General features: G+C 40.2%; 1 protein-coding gene across 3 annotated transcripts in view; it reads right to left on the bottom strand.

The window, feature by feature from the left end:
• The window catches only part of FAM13A (family with sequence similarity 13 member A), a 2,572,531-nt gene that overhangs the window by 56,499 nt on the left and 2,494,828 nt on the right, over positions 1-21,204 (bottom strand). For all 3 annotated transcript variants that reach the window (XM_044061451.1, XM_044061452.1, XM_044061450.1), the window contains one exon: positions 4,085-4,281. In XM_044061451.1, coding sequence (XP_043917386.1) covers positions 4,085-4,281 — 197 coding nt within the window. The remainder of the gene's footprint in view (positions 1-4,084; positions 4,282-21,204) is intronic.

Genomic DNA, 21,204 nt, shown 5'->3' on the forward strand with positions numbered 1-21,204 from the left:
GTGATGAGGTTTGCCACATAGAAGGATTTCCTGACTACTGTTGCGATGTGATTATCAAAGGAGAGACTACTGTACACCTGTGTCCCAAGGTCTCATCACACTTTCCGTGTTAAGTAGACTACCGCCTATGCTGTAGTTCATGGGCACAGAGTTTTTACCAAAGGGGATGACAATGCACTTTTTGGCATTGAGCTTGAGGCCATGGCTTTGACACCAGGCATCTGTCTCAGTGAGGCCCTTTTGTAGGATGTCCACATCATTAGAAGTTTCGATTATGGCTCCTAGTTTGCAGTCATCTGCAAACTTTGTTAATCAAAGACCTTGTGTGTTAGCCTGTACTTCAGAGAAGTAGATACCAAATAAGAGAGGACCCAGGACTGAACCCTGTGGTACTCCACTTGTCACTGGTCTGAAGTCGGATTTCGAGTCTGCTACTTTCACAGTGTGGGTTCTGTCAGTGAGCCAGCTCGCAACCCACCTTGTGACACAGGGATTTATACCTAGTTTAGTGAGTTTATCTATAATTCCAGATTGGGGGATACTGTCGAAAGCCTTGGCGATATCTATATAAGCTGTGTGAACCACCTTACCCTCATCTACGACTTTGGTGACTGCTTCAAAGAAGTCTATCAGGTTTAGAAGACATGCTCTGCCCTTTACAAATCCGAACTGGGTGGGGTCCAGAGTTTGGAGATTACCAATGTCTTTGTTTATAAGTTCGATGATGCATTCTATGGCCTTGCAGACCAGGCTGATTAGGGTGAATGGGGCAGTAGTTTCTGGGGTCTGTGGTGGCTCCCCCTTTCTGGAGTGGGATAACAATCACTGTGCACCATTCAGTGGGCACAAAGCCTGAGGTGAGGCTATGATTGAACATGGTACTTAGGTGGGGTGCCAGTTCGTTCTGTAGTTTGTGTAGAATGCATCCTGGGATGTTGTCAGGTCCATGGATGCTGTGTTCTTGGCTTTGGAGAGGGTGTTTTTTACCTGTGCAGCCGTGACTACAGGAACTTTGCATTCTTCCAGTATAGAGAAGTATAACGAAAGGTAACTGCAAAAAAATTTAACTAACTTTTTTTCTTTTGATAGGCAGAAGAAGAGAGAAACACTCACACACCCACACGCTAAAGGTTTTAATGAATGAACTACGAAGAGGGAGGATAACTTACAGAACCAACGATACTGAAATTATCACTAGCCTGGATTACGGAGAAAAACTAGCACAGCTCAACAGAGCAGAGATCCGTGTCTGGATGCTGAAGAGGTAAACGAGATCTGAGTTGCTTGGGTGGGTGTAGTGTATTATGGTGAAGAGGAAGTAACCCAAGAGTCAGACCTAAGACCCTATAATGAGGAGGAATGAAGAAGACAAAATCAGATATTTTTTTTAACCAAGTGTTCTGTGTCCTGTATTATGCTTCCCCATCCAGCAGCTGGTCTAACATCTTTTGCCGAGTGCCTTAAAATTATCTCTACCAATATTCCATGCCTCCTGCACAGGTCTGGGCCTTTGCTCCTTTTACAACAGTTTTTCACTTCATGGTGCAATAGCTGCATACCTATGTTATGCTTCAGCCTACAATGTGGCAACAGTGCAGTGCAGAATTCTGTTCTTTTTCAGTACTGCAAGCACTATGCATGCCCAGCATATGACACACTATTATTGCAGAATCACTTGCAGTCTCTAATGATTCCTTCCCCTGGTCTTCTAATTTTTATACTGAACAAGTAACAGCAGCTTTTCAACCAGCATCTAATTTCTCCTCCCCCAAACAGAATTGGCTTAAGTCTGTCCCATGTTAATCATTTTTAACCTATAACGCAAAGCTTGATCCAGAAATTCTACACCCATTCTGTGAAGAAAAAATATTAACTTCAGATTGTAGCAGTCTTGTTGTCTTTACTGAAGCGGCTAACCCTCCTCAGCCAGCTCTGTGGTGCAGAGGGATAAAGACACGACTGTGACTCAGACATGTTGGAGCTGACTAGCAACCAAGACAAAGGAGTAGCAGAGCAGGGAAAGTGACCTGAACAGCCAGTGTCAGCTTGTTCATCCTAGAAGGATGGAGCTAGGCTGGTGTGCAATAATACTGGCACTCTGTGGAGGCCAGGTATCAAAGAAAGATAGCACAACGACTAAGAGTGGGCTCTGGCCTCCCAAGCATCGCTTACACTGTAGCTGGTTGTCGATGTGTCTATGGAAGCACTGGGTCTTGCTTCAGAGGAGCACAGATAAGACTGTCAGCAAGAGGGTTAGAACTTAAGCAGGAAAACACTATTTCTTACTAAGTGAAAGCTATGACTCCTGACAGACACACTGCTCTACCTCATGGCTTCTGACATCAGTTGGGAGAAATGAGGCCTTGATGGCCACAAAGACAGAGGGATAAAATAACTCCTCCCTGTTGCATCTTTCTCAGGGGACACATGATGTGTAAACTTTAATTTTGTTGTTATGTGGCTCATAATACAGAACATGTACTACTTTAGCGGCTGCCCAACAAAATGCCTGAAATGTATGTGTGTCCTTAGAAGCACTAGAAAGTCTGTTCATACTGGAGTGGGTGGTCTGTATGTGATCTCTGATGCAATCGAAATAATGCCATTGCTAGGAGTGTGTGTAATTTGGATTCCTGTGTAGAGTTACTAAATACTAGCACTGTATTTGCCAACAGCCTGCATAAAAGCAGCTTCAGATGAAATTTTATCTTGTCTATACAGAGGGTTAACAACTTTCAAACAGCTCTAACAATAACTGTTTCTATACACCAAAACATCCCTTACACTCACACACTACATTGACTGCATATTTTAAGTACATTACAAATCACCCAGCTTCTCTTCCATTTTTTCAAATTTTCTGTTCTTTTAACCACCTGGGGTCAGCCTGACTGGCACTTGAGCCCACATCTAAAATTTGTGTTGTCCTGCCACTGTGAGAGCAGGCAGTGCCTGGACTGTATAATGAAGGTATTACCACCATTACCACGTGTCATACCTCTCAACCTCTTACAGCAAGAAATCTAAACAAACTCATAAATAATGTATGTGTGTGTGTGAGGGGGGGGGGCAAAGGCTCAAAATAGGGGGCAATTTTCTTACAAACTTAGAAAGTTGAAAGAACAACGTTCTGCATTAGCATGAACTTTCTGCAGGTTATGAAGTCTGATACTCAAATGTCTGCCATTTTTTTACTTTAATCCTCAATGGACAATAATTTGCCAGAAAACCAAAATTTTAGGAATAGAACAAAAATATAAGGCAAAAATCTAGACATTCTGTGAAAATCTTGACAACTGAGAGGTATGCCATATATCCCAACAAAGTACAGTAGAAGGTTTAATGGGCTAAAACAACTATACAGCGAATGACACAATTGGTGCTAGGGATACTTTAATAAATACAGTTTGATCCTTTATGTCGTTTGACTAAAACAACTATATTACATCCACATAGACACACACAAAGAACCAGAACCTTCTGACAGTAGCTTAGTGTAATTACAACAAACCAATTATTAAAAATAAAAGAACTTCTGTGGGATGCAGGTAAGAAATAAAGTAGAAAAATAGGTTTCCAAATGAACAGACATTCTACTACATTTAATGCACAGATTTACTACTTACAGAAACAGTAAATATACTTTAAATTAATATATGGCAGAGATGGTACAGTGAGTAGCACTGTACCCTGACAGTAAGAGATTCATTAGTTTATTCTCAGCTGGGGTGCCTTTTGTGTGGAGTCTACATGTCGTTCTTGTGTCCAATTGGTTCTTTGAGTGCCTAAGGCATATACACTAGGGTGATCTGGCATTTCACAAATTGCTCATAAATTGTGTGTGAATAGTTTGTCAATGAGTTTAAATGTGCGTTTTGTGCAACAGACCAGCACCCTGTATAGATCCGGCTTCAATGCCTTGCACTGACTGACTGTTAGGTTAAGCTCTTTCACCCCTGTGACTATATAACGGCTAAAGTAGGTCATCAGAAAATGGATGAATGAAAATGCTGAGTAAAAATGACATAAAAGTCAGAGTTTACTACAAAAGTACAATGTAGAGAACATTATTAAACTGACTCACATGGATGCAGAATGTAGATGTGAAAGTCCCATATCCACATTAATCTTTGAAGGCATTTGGTCATCTACTGGTGATACAAAACCATCAGCATCATCATCAATTTGGTCCAGGAAACTACGAACACTGAATCCTGGTTTCATGGTGACTGCAAAATCAGTATTCACTTTGCTGTCATCCTCTGAGCCATCTTCCTCTTCCTAGGTGAATAAAGAAAAAGTGATACTAAAATCTAAGGACTAGTACTGAAGAAATATAGACAGACAGACAGACAGGTGCACAAAAACAAAAATATAGGAACAGACTCGTGCATGCACTGCAAAAGCCAAACCACCCTGGAGAGGTTAGTCAGGATTCCGCTTCAAACTGTGTATAAAAGGAAGAAAATATACCAGCATTAACTATCCATACGTCAAAAAGCAGCTTTAGTAAAGAGCTTCAAGTAAACCTGCCAATGCAGTTCAGTGTACACCTCAAATGTCTTCCAGATACACAAGTACAATTTTAACCAACATACTGATGCTATCTCTACCTCATAAATACTAAACCAATTGTTGCGGATTTCCAGTATTGTAAGAAAAGCAGACCTTTCTAAACACTCACACCAAGGACAAAATGCCTCACTACCACACTACTACCAGTCAGCAGACAACAAAGAGGCAAAATGACTCCAAGAAGTAAGATGCAGTCCATGAAAAGAAATTGGGATTTAATAGTCTTGGACTCAACCTTCGCATATCCAGCTGCTTAGCTTAGAAGAGGATCAGGTTGTAAAGACTCTTAGGAAACACAAAGCTATTCATGATGGAAGTACAGCAGAAAAAGGTCAAACTACAACTCTAAGTATACAGAATGGAATAACCATGTTTGGCTGAGAGCTGCTGAGACTGAGAAGCCTGAAACTGTAATACTTTCCTGCACAAATGGTTTAATGGATCAATTTTTTTCCCCTTTAAGTTTCATAGATCATGGTATGGTTGGTGGAGGAGCAGACATCCCCTGGTGCAACACAAGTAGCTCCTTGCATTCCTTGAAGCTCTTAAGAGTGATTATGGGGACTTTGCAGCAAAGGACATAAAATGCTTGCAAGATGAAACCTGACGATCCTCACACAAGCAAAAAAATATTTACATTGATTAATTAAAATACACTGTAGGTGGTAGTCTTTCATTTGTCTCCTGCCGTCAATCCCACTTGTGACTGACTTTTCCTAAGATGGCAAAAGCTACCAAAAATTAAATAAAATTCAAACACCGATTACAAACAGGTAATTATATATATATATATATATATATATATATATATATATATATATATATATATATATATATATATTCACATACACACACACACATATACATATTTATATCCATACACTTGGGTACAGATTGCTTTCAGAAGTTGCAAGGAAGAAAATTGCAATCATTCACTTCTTACAGCAAGAAAGAACTAGAGATGAGAACGGCAACTCAACTTTACAACCAGGCTTTCTGCTAATACTGCCAGTGTTGGGGGGAGACCAAATCTGCTCAGGGAATATCCGACTGCTCTAGAAGTGATACAGGAGGTTCTCCTTGTTAAGATTCTGGAAAATATCACCTACATTCAAGTGTTTGAATATATAACCAAATATGACATTCTCAGTCAGCGTCAACATAGTTGTGGTTCTCAGCAACAGTAATACTACTGCAATCCTGTTTCTTACTGATCAGATCTAACCCAATTTCAAGCATGGTAAAATTTCTGTTGCTATCATTGTTGATCTTAGAGTCTTTGACACTGTGGATCATCCTCTCCTGCTACATAAACTCAGTCAGACTTTTCTAATGATGTCCTGCAGTGGTGGTTTATACAATCTCTTTCTAATTTCATCTTCACTCTCACTGGTTCTAACAGCACTCATATTCTGTACTACAGATGGACTTCTCTTTTTACTCTTTGTTAACTACCTTCCTTGGGATCTACCTCACACCAACTGCCTTTTCTCTACTAATGGCACTGTCTTTATTAAAGGCTTCCTGCTTGAAAAGCACATTTCAGTCTGATTTTGCAACTACTTGGAACTGACTTTGCAAAAATACTCAGTCAACACTCACAAAAGCTCAGTAATGTACTTTGACACATCCCAAAGCTAAAACCTCTTCACAACCTTACCATTTATAGATCCATCAGGTTCTCTGTCACCATGTGTTGGGCTAGGATACTTAGGTCTCCTAAATGACCAGCATGCATTACTGCTTTCACATACATGTCAAAACCCAAAGTCTTACCCCAGTTAAGCCTTTACACCAGAATCTATCTCCTTAATGTAGAAGCACAAGTTATATTCATTAATGTACTTCTAACAAGGCTCAAACAAAGTTTGACTATCATTGTCCTGGGTTCACCATACAATACCAGTCTCCCTCAAAAAGCTGAAAATCAAATTCTCAGGTTTATTCACCTAACAAACTTGAACACTGCAACCTTATGCTTACTAAAGGAAAATGGCTACCTGTTACTGACAGGCCCCAATTCTACTTAATACTCTCAGTAATAAGCTTCTTAACCAAATATACCATCCTCTTTTGCTCAATAAAGTGTCTATCACACTCTTCTTCTAATGCAGACCTCCATTTACCCATACTATCTGTGAAAAACTTTTCTCTAAACTTGATCCTGCTTACTGTAACTCTCTACCTGAGCAGACCAAGCAAGCTAAAAATCTTGTGTCTTTCAAGAAGCCTCTCAATTCTTACCTGCTAGAAAAAAAAAATTCAGCGCTTCAGACATGCTGGTAAAAATTCTTCTTAGCCGCATCCTCCAACTATCCTTCCATACTCTCTTCTTTATTGCTACTTTAAAAATAGAGTAACCCCTCTTTTTCCCCATACACTGAGCTTTTATAACAAGGAGATTGACAGGGGAAAGATCTAAAGGCAGATTAAGGTCACTACTGTCTTGTTTTTGGTACACATACTTCTACTATACGTTATCTATATCTCTGCTACACTTCAGTACTATTTTTATTTTTTCCTCTTCCTTTAACTCTTTTACCATATATCATATATTGCACTGTTTACATTAAAATACTTAATTCTTCTGTGTATTATTTAAACTATTTCTAAAATGGGTTTCTTAAACTTTATGCCTTCCATAGTCAATGCATATATATGTTACTTTAAGAAATTTTGATGTATGTATATTGTTACTGTCTGCTTGTCCTGGGGCCATGACCAAAAAGGGTCCTCGGACCAGTTCACTTAAATGGTTACAAACATTACGTAAAAAGGAGGAGGTGTATTCCTCTTAAAGATAAGTACACCTCAAAACTCGTCAAACGGTATGACTCTCGAGCTACTCCATGTCCAATTAACTACAGGCAAAGCCCCCTACCACATCATAGCTAGCTACAGGTCTCCCACCATGAAATAGGAAAAGCATGCCTGGACCTACTGGAGTCACTTGCCTTACAGCCCAACACCTTATTCATGGGTGATTTTAATTATCCTGCCATCAACTGGGAAATGTACACAACCACAAACATGCTGGTTCAAAGGTTCTTGGACTTTGTCAGTGCATATGCTCTGGAACAGCTAGTCAGCACATCCACAAGAGGCTCCTGTGTGATGTCCAACTTGGTAAGATCAGAACATAAATCAGTCTTGTTCAATGTAATTATAAGACCAGATATCCCATCAAGCTCAAAAATACTTAATTTTTCAAAGACAAACTACCTCCTACTAAGTGATGGTATAAGAAATTTCAAAGCCCCCCTTGAACACAGATAACACAGACTCTTATGCAGAGGTGTATGCCAACGCCATGTATAACCATTTACAGAATCCGCTGTACCTGACCAGATTAAAACCAGGTCTTGCCGAAAAGAAAAGTACAGTTTTGTACCTACCATAAATGTAGATGTTCGAGGATCCACATTGCTGCAGTCCTAACTATTGGGTAGTCCGCTGTCCAGTCGGCCCGAATACCAAAGTATATGGCTGACGCCGGTCACGGCGCATTAGACTGACGTCAGTACGTCAGGGTACTAATGCGCATGACCGACGTCATATCCTCAGTCTTTTCTTGCCCCAGATGTCAGAAGACCCTAAAAAGACAAGGCCAAAACCAAAACACACCAAACATACCTGCACCAAAAATATATACAATATATACAAAGGTACCAGACTATAATCTCACCTACACAACCCCCCCTAAACACAGAGGGGAAGGAGGGAGGGTAAATTGGACTGCAGCAATGTGGATCTTCGAACATCTACATTTATGGTAGGTACAAAACTGTACTATGTTCTTCATTCCACATTGCTGCAGTCCTAACACTTGGGTAGAATCCCAAAGCAGAGGTAAGGGAGGCTGGCAAATCATAAGGAAGCAGGAGCTGATAACATGCCTTGCAAAATAGCTGTGGCAAAACCAGCCCTAGACTTAGAGTAGAGAGGAAGGTGGTAATGCTTAGAGAAAGTATGCACTGAACTCCAAGTAGCTGCCTCCAAAATATCCTTAGTTGCCACCCCCCTTAGAAATGCTGTTGAAGTGGCAGTAGCCCTAGTGGAATGAGGCCTAATCCCAGCTGGAATCTCTTTGCCATGATGGGAATAACAAAATGTAATGCAAAACCCAATCCACCTAGAAATAGTTTGTTTTGACACAGGCTTGCCCTGCGAACTCAAAGCAAAAGAAACAAACAACTGCTGAGACTGTCTAAAATCCTTAGTCCTGCTTAAATAATAACGCAATTGCCTGTGTACATCTAAAGTGTGCAAAATCTTTTCCCCTTTATTTTGGGGATCTGCATAGAAAGTAGGCAAATGAATAGTTTGGTTTAAAGCCACACTAGAAACCACCTTAGGCATAAAGGAAGGATTAGTACGTAATGATACCCTATCCTTATGAAAAATCAAAAAAGGCTCAACCGCCATAAGGGCCTGTAACTCAGAAACCCTTCTTGCAGAAGTAATGGCCAACAAAAAGCAGTCTTCCATGACAAGTATTTCAGTTCAGCAGTAGCCGCAGGCTCAAAAGGTTGTAGAGTAAGTTTCTCCAACACAAAATTGAGATCCCAGGCAGGAGTAGGAGCTCTACGTGGGGGTCTTATATTCTTTGCCCCTCTAAGAAATTGCTTGAACAAAGGATGTGAAAACAATGGTGGGTCACAATCATAGTGAGCTGAAATTGCTGCAGCATGAATCTTAATGGAAGAGAAAGACAAACCTTTGTCCAATAACTCAGTGAGATATTGAAGAGCCACACTCAAATTAGGCTCCGAAATCTCCAAATTCTTTGCTGCAGTCCAAAATAAAAATCTCTTCCATTTTTCTGCGTACACTTTCCTTGTACTAGGCCTTCTGGCTTCCATAATCACATTTAAAACTTGTTGAGGAAGTTGAGACCTGCTGTCTTTCAAAACAGAATATGCCAGGCTGTTAGATGAAGAGTTTGAAGCTTGACATTGAGCAGATGACCGTCCCTCTGAGACAATAGGTGTGGAATCAAGGGTAAAGGCCATGGAGGCTTCCTTACCAGACTCCTCAGTAATAGGTACCAGTGCTGCCGAGGCCAATCTGGAGCTATTAAAATCATCCTTGGCTTGTCTTGTCTGACCTTTAGAAGCACCTTTGGGAGAAGAGGCAGAGGTGGAAAAGCATACACATGAAGATTTTTCCAACTGAAAGAAAGAGCATCCACTTTCCAAGCTGTGTGATGAAATCCCTCGTGCAAAACTTTGGCAGCTGGTGGTTTAGTGGAGAAGCGAACAGATCTATGTCTGGAGTTCCCCATGACACTGTCAATTTTGAAATACATGAAGATCCAGTTTCCACTCGTGGGGATCCATGATTTGTCTGCTTAACACATCTGCTAAGGAGTTCTGTGCTCGGCAGAAACCTTGCCTGAAGAGTTAGTTGCAAGCTGAGCGCAGTCTCCCATAAAATCATTGCTTGCCTGCACAATGGGTAAGAATCGTTCCCCTTGTTTGTTGATGTACCACATGACAGTTGTGTTGTCTGTTAGAATCAACACCTGCCCTGGAAGAAGTAACTCCTTGAAAGCCATTAATGCAAACTGGACTGCTAACATCTCTTTCATGTTGATATGTAGATGCTGTAGTCTGGCAGGCCACTTGTCTTGTATCCACTTTCCATCTAGATGAGCTCCCCAAGCAATGTCTGAGGCATCTGTCGTTAGAATCTGACTTGCCTCTGGCGGGTCACAGAGAGTCCCTTGTTTAGGTGACATTCCTGAGCCCACCACAAAAATTCCTTTTGAATGCAAGGTATTATTTGAATGACAGTGTCCAAATCCTGGCAGTGCTGTGTCCATAGATTTTGAGATACCATTGTAGCTTCCTCATATGCAGTTTGGCATTGGGAAGCACCAGAATACAAGATGCCATGAACCCTAAGGCTTGAAGGACTGTCCTTGCAGTCAGCCCGGACTGAAGAGATAATTGATGGAAGTAACTGGAAAGATTCTTTTGTTTGTCCGGGGTTAAAAGGCCATCTGGGCTGCTGTATTCAGTCTCACACCCAGAAAGCACATGTCTTGAGAGGGTACTAGACTGGACTTTATTTCGTTCACAGAATACCCTAGGCATCTTAGCACTGCTATGACATATTCCAAATGCTGTAGAAGGTCTTCCTTTTCTTGAGCCAGAATCAGGCAGTCGTCCAAGTAAGGATAGATTTGAATTCCTTTTAGCCTGAAGTAAGCTATCACTGGAGCCAGAACCTTTGTGAATACTCTGGGCAGTAGATAAGCCAAAGGGCAATGCAGAGAACTGATAATGAGAATTTCCAGCTCGAAAACGCAGATACTTTCTGCAACTTAGCCTTATAGGCACATGAAGGTAAGCTTCCTTGAGATCTAAAGTTACCATCCAGTGATCTTTGCCCAGCAGAGGTAAAAGCTGTTGTAACGTCAACATTTTGAACTTTGGAATGTCCAGATAAGTGTTGAGGATAGATAAATCCAAAATTGGTCTCCACGTGTTCCCCTTCTTTGGTACTAGGAACAGGCGAGAATAAAATCCTAGGCCCCTTTCTGGCACAGGAACTGACTGAATGGCTCCTATTTGGAGCAACAGAGAAATTTGCTTGTGAGCCTCTGTTCTTTGTAGAGGAGGAATGTCTGGCATGCCTTTGAAAGGAGGCAAGGTATGGAAATAAAACCTGTAACCGTGGTGAATGATATCCAGAACCCATTTGTCTTGGGTAATTAAATCCCAATTTTCTTTGAAAAGAGTCAGCCTTCCTCCTAGAGGTGCCGCCAGGCGAGAATGTACTGGCAGCTGAAAAGGCAGGTCATTGGGTCTGCTTACGAAAGGACTGACCCCTGCCCTCACCAGAAGTCTGAGCAGGAGAACTCCCTGTCCTAGGCCTAAAAGAACCTTGAGCTCTGCCCCTACCACGTCTAGACCTACCCCTAGACTGGGAATCATAAGCAGGATAAGTCCACCCCTTAGTAGGCCAATTTCTACTAAACTTGGAGGCTGCACCTGCAAAAAATCCTTAACAGTTTGCATAGACTTAGCCTTGTCCTCCATTTTCTTTAAAACTGCTTCCACAGGCGAACCAAACAACACATCAGACTGTAAAGGAGCATCCAAAATCCGTGTCTTAACATGCTCAGCTAAGTTCTGATCTCTCAACCAGGCGTGCCTACGAAGAACAGAACCAGTGGCAGCCACCCTCGAGGAGGCCTGCACAGCATCAAAACCACACTGCAAAGAATGCTTTCCCACTTGTTCAGAAACATGAACTAAATCCTGCAGCTCTTTACACTCAATACCTTCAGCCAGAGCATCCACCTTAGACTTTAATTGTGAAAGGAGAAAATTCTGATATTTTAACATATGAAACTGACAATTCAACGCCCTCATGGCTAAAGTGGAAGAAGTGTACACTTTCTTTCCCCATCTATCCAAAGCCCTTGCCTCTTTATCAGGAGGAACAGGATTTTTAACCACAGAAGCCTTCACACCTTTAGGCCCCTGAGAGACAGTTTCTGGGTCCGCCCTAGGACTCTTAAAAAGATACTTATGGGCGTCAGGCACCCTATAGTACCTATCCGGTTTAACTGGGGCAGGAGGCAAAGAATCAGGATTTAGTGAAGCCTCTGCAAAAACATCTTCTACCACATTCAGAACAGGAGGTATAGCTAAAGGCCTATGCTGGGGTAAAAACAAGAATTCTCTAAGCCTCTTCCTGGAATCAGAGAAATCTTGACCTTCCCATTTAAAATGCTCCCTCATGGAATGCAGGGTCTCTGAAAAAGAAAAATCCTCAGGAGGCGAAGCTGAAGGAGTAGAATCATCCACATCAGAATCAGAATAAGGAGGATACTCCTGCAAGTCTTCAGCAGAAGACTCAGAAGCCTCCGAACATTGCTCAAAACTCTCAAACTCAGGTTCCACCCTAGGCCTCTTATCAGGAGGGGGCATAGAACCTCTAATCATAGTAATTAAATCCTCTGCCATTTTTAGCATATGCTTCTTAGGCAAAGACCCTGAAACACTCGGAGAAACCCCCACTGAAGCTAAAGTAGGCCTGCCTCTTAAGGAAGCCTTGGCAACAGAAGCGAGGCCCTAACCACCTTAGGAAGAGAGGGAAGAACAGCCACCTGAGAAGCCCCTTCAGCCTGGCCTACTTCCTGAGAGGACACATCCTGCAACAATAAAGTTTCTCCCTGAGACTCCAAAGAAACTCCTGGCAGAACCTCCGGCTCCACTGAGCCCTCTAAAGAACCGGCGTCCGGGACTGTCGGTTCTTCCCTCTAGGCTTCGCTGCTTTGTCCTTGCGCTTTTTGGCTGAAGCGGGCGTCGGAGCATCCGACGGCATTTTATAATTACAACGCTTCCCAAACACTAACCTGGCACAGTCTAACCTCCTCTTAATAGTGCGTTTGTTAAATCTAGCACAAGAGCGGCATCCAACAACGTCGTGCTCAGGCCCTAAACAAGGTATACACAAAGTATGGTAATCCCTATGAGGTATCTGTTTCCCACAAGAAATACAGTTATTCACTTTTTCTGACATCCGGTTAAATACTGAGGCAAGAAAACCAAAATATTCCCCAACGGGGTACTTAGCCAACTTTGATTCGGTCTGAAACTCTGACTTCAGAAACTTTCAGAACGCCAACCTGCACTCGCAAAATTGCTTCTGCATCGGACCATGCGGCAAAAAAGACTGAGGATATGACGTCGGTCATGCGCATTAGTACCCTGACGTACTGACGTCAGTCTAATGCGCCGTGACCGACGTCAGCCATATACTTTGGTATTCGGGCCGACTGGACAGCGGACTACCCAATAGTTAGGACTGCAGCAATGTGGAATGAAGAACATCAAGCCACCCTAGTATAAATAGGGTACACAACAAGAGAAAGAAACTAAATCTCCAAGAAGAGGAGGGAACTGGCTCAGAAGAGAAAGAGATCCCTCTGTAGCTTAAACAAACAAATCAGAGATTTTGTCAAGTTCTCCAACGCTAATCATGAAGCAAAAATGGCCTCCCTAGCTAAAGATAATCACAAGGGATTCTTTGACTATATCTGAAATCTAAAAGGGAATACCCAAGCTAGGAGGTGAACTGATTGTGGATAGTACCACCCATACTCAACTGGAGGTAATAGCCAACCTGCTAGCTGACAGACTTGGAGGAAACTTCACCCCCTGTCCCCTCCAGTCATCCCCCAAAGTATACCTGCCACCATTCCACAGTCTATTATCTCAAGACAGCAGGTCATCTCAGTGTTCTCCAGGGCCAAAAACATGGTATCGATGGGACAAGACAACATCCTAGATTGCCTTTAAATAACTTAAAGCATGGCCTAGTAGACCCACTTGGATCACTGTTTAACCACAGCCTGCAAACTGGTTATGTTGCAGTGGAATACTGGACAGCAACAGTAATCCTTCTGCACAAAGGGGGATCATCAACCAGCCCTGGGAATTATAGGCCCATAAGTTTGACTAGCCTCATCTGCAAGGCCACGGAAAGAATCACTATGGGCTTTATTAACAAGGACATAGGTAATCTCCAAACTCTGGCCTCAACCCAGTTCAGATTTGCTAAAGGTAGATCATGCCTGTTAAACATAGTTGACTTCTTTGAGAAAGTCAAAAAGTCCCTGAACGAGGGAAAAACAGTGCATATTGTCTATCTTGACCTGGAAAAGGCATTTGACAATCCCCCACTCGGGTATTATACAGAAACTCTGCCAACTGGGAATTAACCCCTACATTACCAGATCAGTAGCCAACTGGCTCACCAAAAGGACACATACTGTCAAAGTGGGTGACTTCACCTCTAACAAAAGACCGGTCACCAGTGGCATACCACATGGTTCTGTGCTGGGCCCTTTACTGTTCAGAATTTTTTTCTCAGAAGTCCAGGCAAATTTGGACGGCCTGTGGCTGACCAGGTTCGGTGACGATTGCAAACTGGGAGAAATCATTGAGTCCCTCCAATGATGTTAATTTACTGGAAACCGGGTTAATGCAGACAAACTGGTGCCAAAGCCACGGATTAAAGCTAAATGAAAAAAATGCATTATTATTCCTTTTGGGAAAGCTTACATCCCTACTAATTACATTACAGACAGCAACTCCCCAAGTGTAGACCCAGTGGTAAATTATCTGGGTACTCGGGTTGATAGCAACCTGAACTTTGACCACCACGTATCTACAGCAGTAAGGAAATTCTTCTATGTGGCACATGTTATAAGTAAAGGCATCACATCTAGATTTAAGGATGTTATCATTTCATTATACTTGGCCCTCATCAGACCCGCAATTGAGTACAATGCTCACTTTTGCATATACCTCACCAGACACTTGCAACAACTGGAGACCACAGAGGCTTCTCACCAAGAAATTAGTGGATATACAAAACAAGTCTTGCACAGAAAGACTGAAAGTCCTGTCACTGCACTCAGTCTCCACAGGTTGCTAAGGAGTGACCTGTGCCTGGGCTTACAGGGCAGTCTCTGACCCGGCCCTGATGAAAATGCTACACATTTGTAAATCAAACTGCACTGAACGAGGGTCACTCAACTCCATGGATCTTAATCTTGCTTCTGACATGAACAGGTCATGCTGCATCTCCCAGAGACTGCCACCTCTCTGGAACAAGCTTCCAATTCATGTGAAACAGAGCCCCTCCCTGGCCCTCTTCAAATGCAACCAGATCAGTGGATGGGTGACTGCAAATTCACTCCTGGGATGGTGTCCATGTCCCTCCTGGACAAAGGAAGTTGGTATTAATTATCATAGACCCTTATCTCTGTGAACTTCACTCACCTAACCACCGACTATTAGGATAACTTGGGATAAATATGGCTAGGCTTGCAAGGGCTCTAGGACTGTTAGCCTAGTAGCATTCTATGAAACTATGAAACAAAATTAATAAAATGAATGGCTATACATCTGTAGATAACTTCATGTACAAGGGATTTTATCCTAGATACTTAGACACCTGGTAATTAAATATGCTGTATTCAGAACAATACAGCCATGGAAACTAACTGGAATACCTCTGTGGACTAGGCAACAGATTGCATGAACGATTAGATCAAGCCTATAGCTCATTACCAGTATGGTTAATTAATGAAAATCACACTTTCATAGTGTAAATATACTGTTCAAGGTAATACGACATCAATGAAACAGGGTGGATATACTAAAAATGAAATTATGACTGGATGCCCGCTGGGCAAGTTAAAGTTTAATTTTGAAGAATGAAACAAGACATAGTAAGGTGTCCCACCTGGGCAGCAATTAAGTAATCAATATTCTTTCCTGTTATTAATGATGAAACATTTAATAGTTACTTCAAATCTCCCAAAAGTTTTACCTTTCAAGATTTAGTAGTGATATTAGTAATCGGTTTTCATATATTTGTAAAGTAAACATGTACAACAAATCACTGTACAGATTTTAAGGCAACTGAAATTATGCACTGCCCTAAATGTGCAGTAGCAATCTCTGTTCAAATACTACCCACACTCAAATTTATTCACACCCTTAATGACATGTCATGTTATTCATATGCTATGAATTTTCATCAGCTATGTGATCACAAGAACAAAAGTTATGGAACAAATTAATATTTATTAAACAAGACTTGCTAACAGCTGCAATGTTTTAGCATTTTAAAAACCTTATCTCACAAAGAACTGGTACTAAAAACAAAACAGAGCAGCCTGTAAAGCAACATGTCAAACTCGTACAACAAACTCCCTTACCCATCAACATTATCCCACACAACATTAAACAAAAAGGCTCTTTCAAAGGCTTCTCAGTCAATGCCCCTCAGATTTGGAATACTCTATCCTTTATAGTTCCTAATCTTTCATAATCACACACCAGCCTGCCACAAAGTATTCAAACCTCCACTAAAAAACATAGCTTAACATTAGCAGGGTACAACAGCAATATGACACAACCTTTAGACCATATAGCTCGTATAATACTTCTCATTAGATAAAGTTCACAGTGACATAAATCTGGTCACTTAAACTTTCCCGAAGCACAACTGTTTCTTCCAGCTGACTAATAGGATTCACCTTAACTACTTCCTCACACTTGGTCACCAACAAACATCTACGACTACAGTAAAAGCTAATTAGTACCACTCTCAACAATTTTCCAAACTACTCACTACATGTAAATACATTTGTGCTATGATGCAACTAAAGATACAAGATTTTTGTGTGATTTACACAATTCCCTCTCACTGTACTCACCTAATATTAAGAGGTGAATAATGCATATGATTTCAATCTGCACTTAGGAAACTAAAGTAAAAAAAAACACTATTAAGCAACTTTTTCTTGTCCGTAACAAGACTAAATGAAAAATTGCATCCCTGCATCTACAGATGTCACAAAGGTATATCAAACAATCATCTCTTTTATGGCTTTTGTAATAATGTAACTACCTTGTATAGTTTTATTTAGTAACCATTTAATTTTCTTAAACTGATTTATTTCTTTATTAAATGTTGAAATTTTTGTTGTATTAGAGGATTCTTTGGTTTATTTTCAGTACTTGATCATTAAGGAGTAAGGGTTTTAAAAAGATAAAAAACACTGCAGGTTTTATGCAGTTTTGATTAAACATTCAATAATTCCATATCACATAATGTCTGAGTATTAACTATGTACCTAATAAATATTCATAACACATTACTATATATGCAAACCCATTACAGATCTATCAAGATTTATATATGTGTGTGATGTAATGGATTTACATATGTCAATTATGTCAAGCATGCCCAAACTTGTGCAGACTTAAGGATGGATTACTTTATTTATGCCGATGTTAATTCTGTAATCTATCAGACTAAGACAAAATAGAATCAGTATATATTACATATGAAAACAAGTCCATAGCTAGGCGAACCACAACTGATGTCCCCCTCTCAACTACAGTTGGTGAAAAAAATGCCTTCTAGAGTTCAGTACAAAAATAGTCCTCCAAGCAAAGAGCTATTATGGTGAAATGTAACAGCTCTTTCAGTTTGAAACTGTAGCAAAGAGCTACTACAACAGTTCCTTCCTACAATTCCCTATGCCCACAAACTGCAAGCAAGTCATTTTAATAACTGTGATTTCAAATAAATACCAACACTATTACAATTACAAATCAGCCACATCCAAAAAATTGATTGCATCACTGACAGGGAATGAATGACACCTCTTCTATTGGGCAGATCAACCCCCCCCCCCCCAAAAAAAAAAAAAAAACTTGAATTAAAGGCAGCCATCCCTTTTGACCCAGCTACTAGCCTTCATTTACTTCTGAACAGGAATAATACTTGGATTTACACCCCAAAATGTGACCAATTGTGATTTAAAATGTAGCTGTTAATATTAGGGTTACCACCTGTCCCACTTTGTGAGGGACAGTTCCTCTTTGGGCAGTTGTGTCCTGCAGAAAAATTGTAAAAATGGCAAATGTCCTGAGATTTTAGTACAAAATTATTTCCTATATTTTATGTAATAGTTGCATAAAACAGTTATTCTGTATCTGAAATGCCTAATGTTATAAGAAACAGAATAAGCAACTAAAATGCTACAACAATAAGCTTTTATTTATGCAAAAAAAGTGAAGTTCTGTCCTTTGTGCTGGCTGTGGTTATGTTTTGACCTGCAAAATCTGACATTTGTACCAAAAATGTCCCACTTTGGGCATTTGAAAAGGTGGCAACCCTAGTTAATATGTGTTTATGTGCAAAGGCACTTTTCAGTTCTGAAAAAAATATCAGACCAATCAGCCTCACTGCCTCTTGCTTTGTGATGCATGCAATTTGAAAAAATATGTACCAGGCATTAATAATTAATAAACCAAGTTCTAGAAGCAAACTGGAATTTTAAAATGAAATTCTATGACATTAAAGTATGTAAGTTGCTTTGCAGGGGATTAAAATTTGAGCCAGAATTTTTTTTACGTTACCAATTTTACTTTCATCAGTAAGTTCTATACTCTAAATATGGTTCAGATGAAGGGAGAGTAAAATTATCACAGTAAACTGTGCAAAATCCAAAACAAGCCCTTGTGAAAGGCCAGTAGTCACTGCTGTTCAAGGGTAAAATAAGGGTTTCCCTAGTGTTTTTTGATCAGTCCTCTGATGGCACTTGAATTACCATAAATATGTAACTGATGTGTTATACTGTCAATAGTGTGTTTAGCTTAGCTGATCTTTTTCCCTTATGCTGTGATGGGTTCTCTGAGTTCACACAACTCAAATAAAAGGGAAAATGTGAACTTTTACCTTTCTTAGAGGCTGGGGTGTATGGGGGGGGGGGGTCAGTTGGTGGAGGGTCTCCCAACACAAACCACTGAAATTACAGCTATTTAGAGATGAGGGTGTTAGTAGGTGGAGGCCCCCCCCAAAAAAAAACACGTTTAATTGTGTGTGATATGTTTTATGTTGCAAGATTATGTACCTATGTTTAAATGTCTTGCAATGTTTTGGGAGGCAATGAGAGTTGTTATTTAATCATTATGGATCCAAATTAAGGCTTATTCAATGCACAGGATGAAAGATTGTGCCTGTATTTGTTTGCTGGACACTTACTGTTACCTAGGCCACATAGAAAGAACAGTGGATTTGGCTACCCAATAGTGTACCTTATAAACACAACTTTCAGTGGTTTAGCACGTTAGTACATGTGGAAATTATGACAAATGGCACATATTTGAAAGTAAATTGGAAAACAAACAAACTGACTTAATATATAGCAAATTATTATCATTAAGGGAACATGGCGCCAGAGATCAGGATTCACAGGTGAAGAAGCCCTAACTTTGTGAAACATTAAATGAAGCCCTTTATTCACGCTGAGTACCAAAATTCCTCATACGGGGCAACTGCACATGTGAAACAAAGTATAGCTTACATGTAATTTTTTGATTTAAATGAGAATATGTCTGATCCCTGCCCAATAATATTCACAGGCCATGACTGATAAATTGACAGTGGGATCCAGTGCAACAAGCTTCTGTCCCTAGAGATAATGGCAGCCAACATATGTACTTTTTACTGGAAGATCATACTTAATTTTAAGATAAGTCAAAGTATCAGGTAGAGTACTTAGAAAACAGAATTTAGCAAAACAAACTTCGGTCTGTATGCATAATATTAACTAATGTAAAATAATACAAAAAATATCTAATGCATAATTTACAGTGCAATTGCAAATTCAGAGAGCATAACAGCACTATTTCTTAAATATTCATACAATATGATTTCATAACATGTTGATATGAGTGACTTCAGAGCCCCCCCCCCCCAAACAAGACAGACACCTGGTAAACACACAAGTTATTCGGTCAACAAAGGATATTGTGGTACAATAGCCACTGTGCAGTAAGAGATGCCACTCGATATACCTCTTATCTAATCAAAGTGGTTTGTCCTTTTGTTAATTAAGAGTTAACTAAGTTAGTTAAATCAGTAACCCCCACTTCTTTAGCTTTCTGCCATTTCAGTCCTAATGCACAACTACAACAATAGCAAGACACATTCTAACAGCAGCAGATGGAAATCACAAAAATATTTTTAAAATAGACCACATATTCTCTTCCACGTGCTGCTCTGCTACTCATAAGCCATTTCATTAATTCACTAATGATCAGTAATCAAAATGCTGTACAAAACTGAGGGAGTAAGAGAAGCAGGACACAGTAGCAGCTTGGCTGCAACCATGAAAATAAATTCTTTGGTGATGTGCAGCAAATAAATGACATAAATTGGCCCTTCCCTTTTTCAGTAACATGACTGGCCATGTTATACAAAGTGCAGCAAGTTAAAAAATCACTGCATATTAAGAATCAACACAGCCAGCCAACATTTTTGCTTTACGTTACCAAGATTACATTGATCAGTGACGTCTATATTTCACATATGGCATAATGAAGGCTAGTTTATTATTGTACTTTGTCACTATAAGTGTTCAGCAGGACACTACTCAGACTTGGTTACATCTACAAATAGTACTTCCAAGAAAGAGCTCCTTCTAAGCCCACCTAAAAATACTGAATTCATCCTGGATTTGTTATGGTTACATTAGGACAATATGTGTTTTCTTAGTTATCCATTACTAAATATATGCATCTTACAGTATTAAGGTTCCTTAATACTTGCTTTTGAGTACATGCTCATTTTTACAGTTAAGAACTACAAAATGTTTTTCCTTTAATTCTGTTCAGTCTAACCAATTAATTCTGCAATACTTTCATGTGTTCCCCTTTCAAATCAGCAAGGTATCAACGCTAATTAATTTTCAAAACAGTAGACTAAAAAAAGACCATCTCTTCAAAGGCATCTTAATGGATCATTATGACCTTTGACCTTTATAATCCATTTTTCTTTCTGCCTTAAAAAAAAACACCATTACATTTCCAAAGCTTTGACACCACATTCAAGCTATTTTTGTCTACTTATTATTGACTGCCTAAGTGAACTGATTTGGCAGGAACCGGGGGGCATACATGTATGTGATCAGCTTCAAAAACAGTGCATGCAAATCAACTAGTTGAAATGTAGAAGGGTGATCACAGAGGCATCTAGCAGAAATTTACCATATGCCAGAAAGCTAAGGGTTCACATGAAGAA

Source organism: Protopterus annectens, chromosome 2.part0 (assembly GCF_019279795.1).
Source record: "Protopterus annectens isolate FY-2018-M chromosome 2.part0, PAN1.0, whole genome shotgun sequence".
NCBI lineage: Eukaryota > Metazoa > Chordata > Ceratodontiformes > Protopteridae > Protopterus > Protopterus annectens.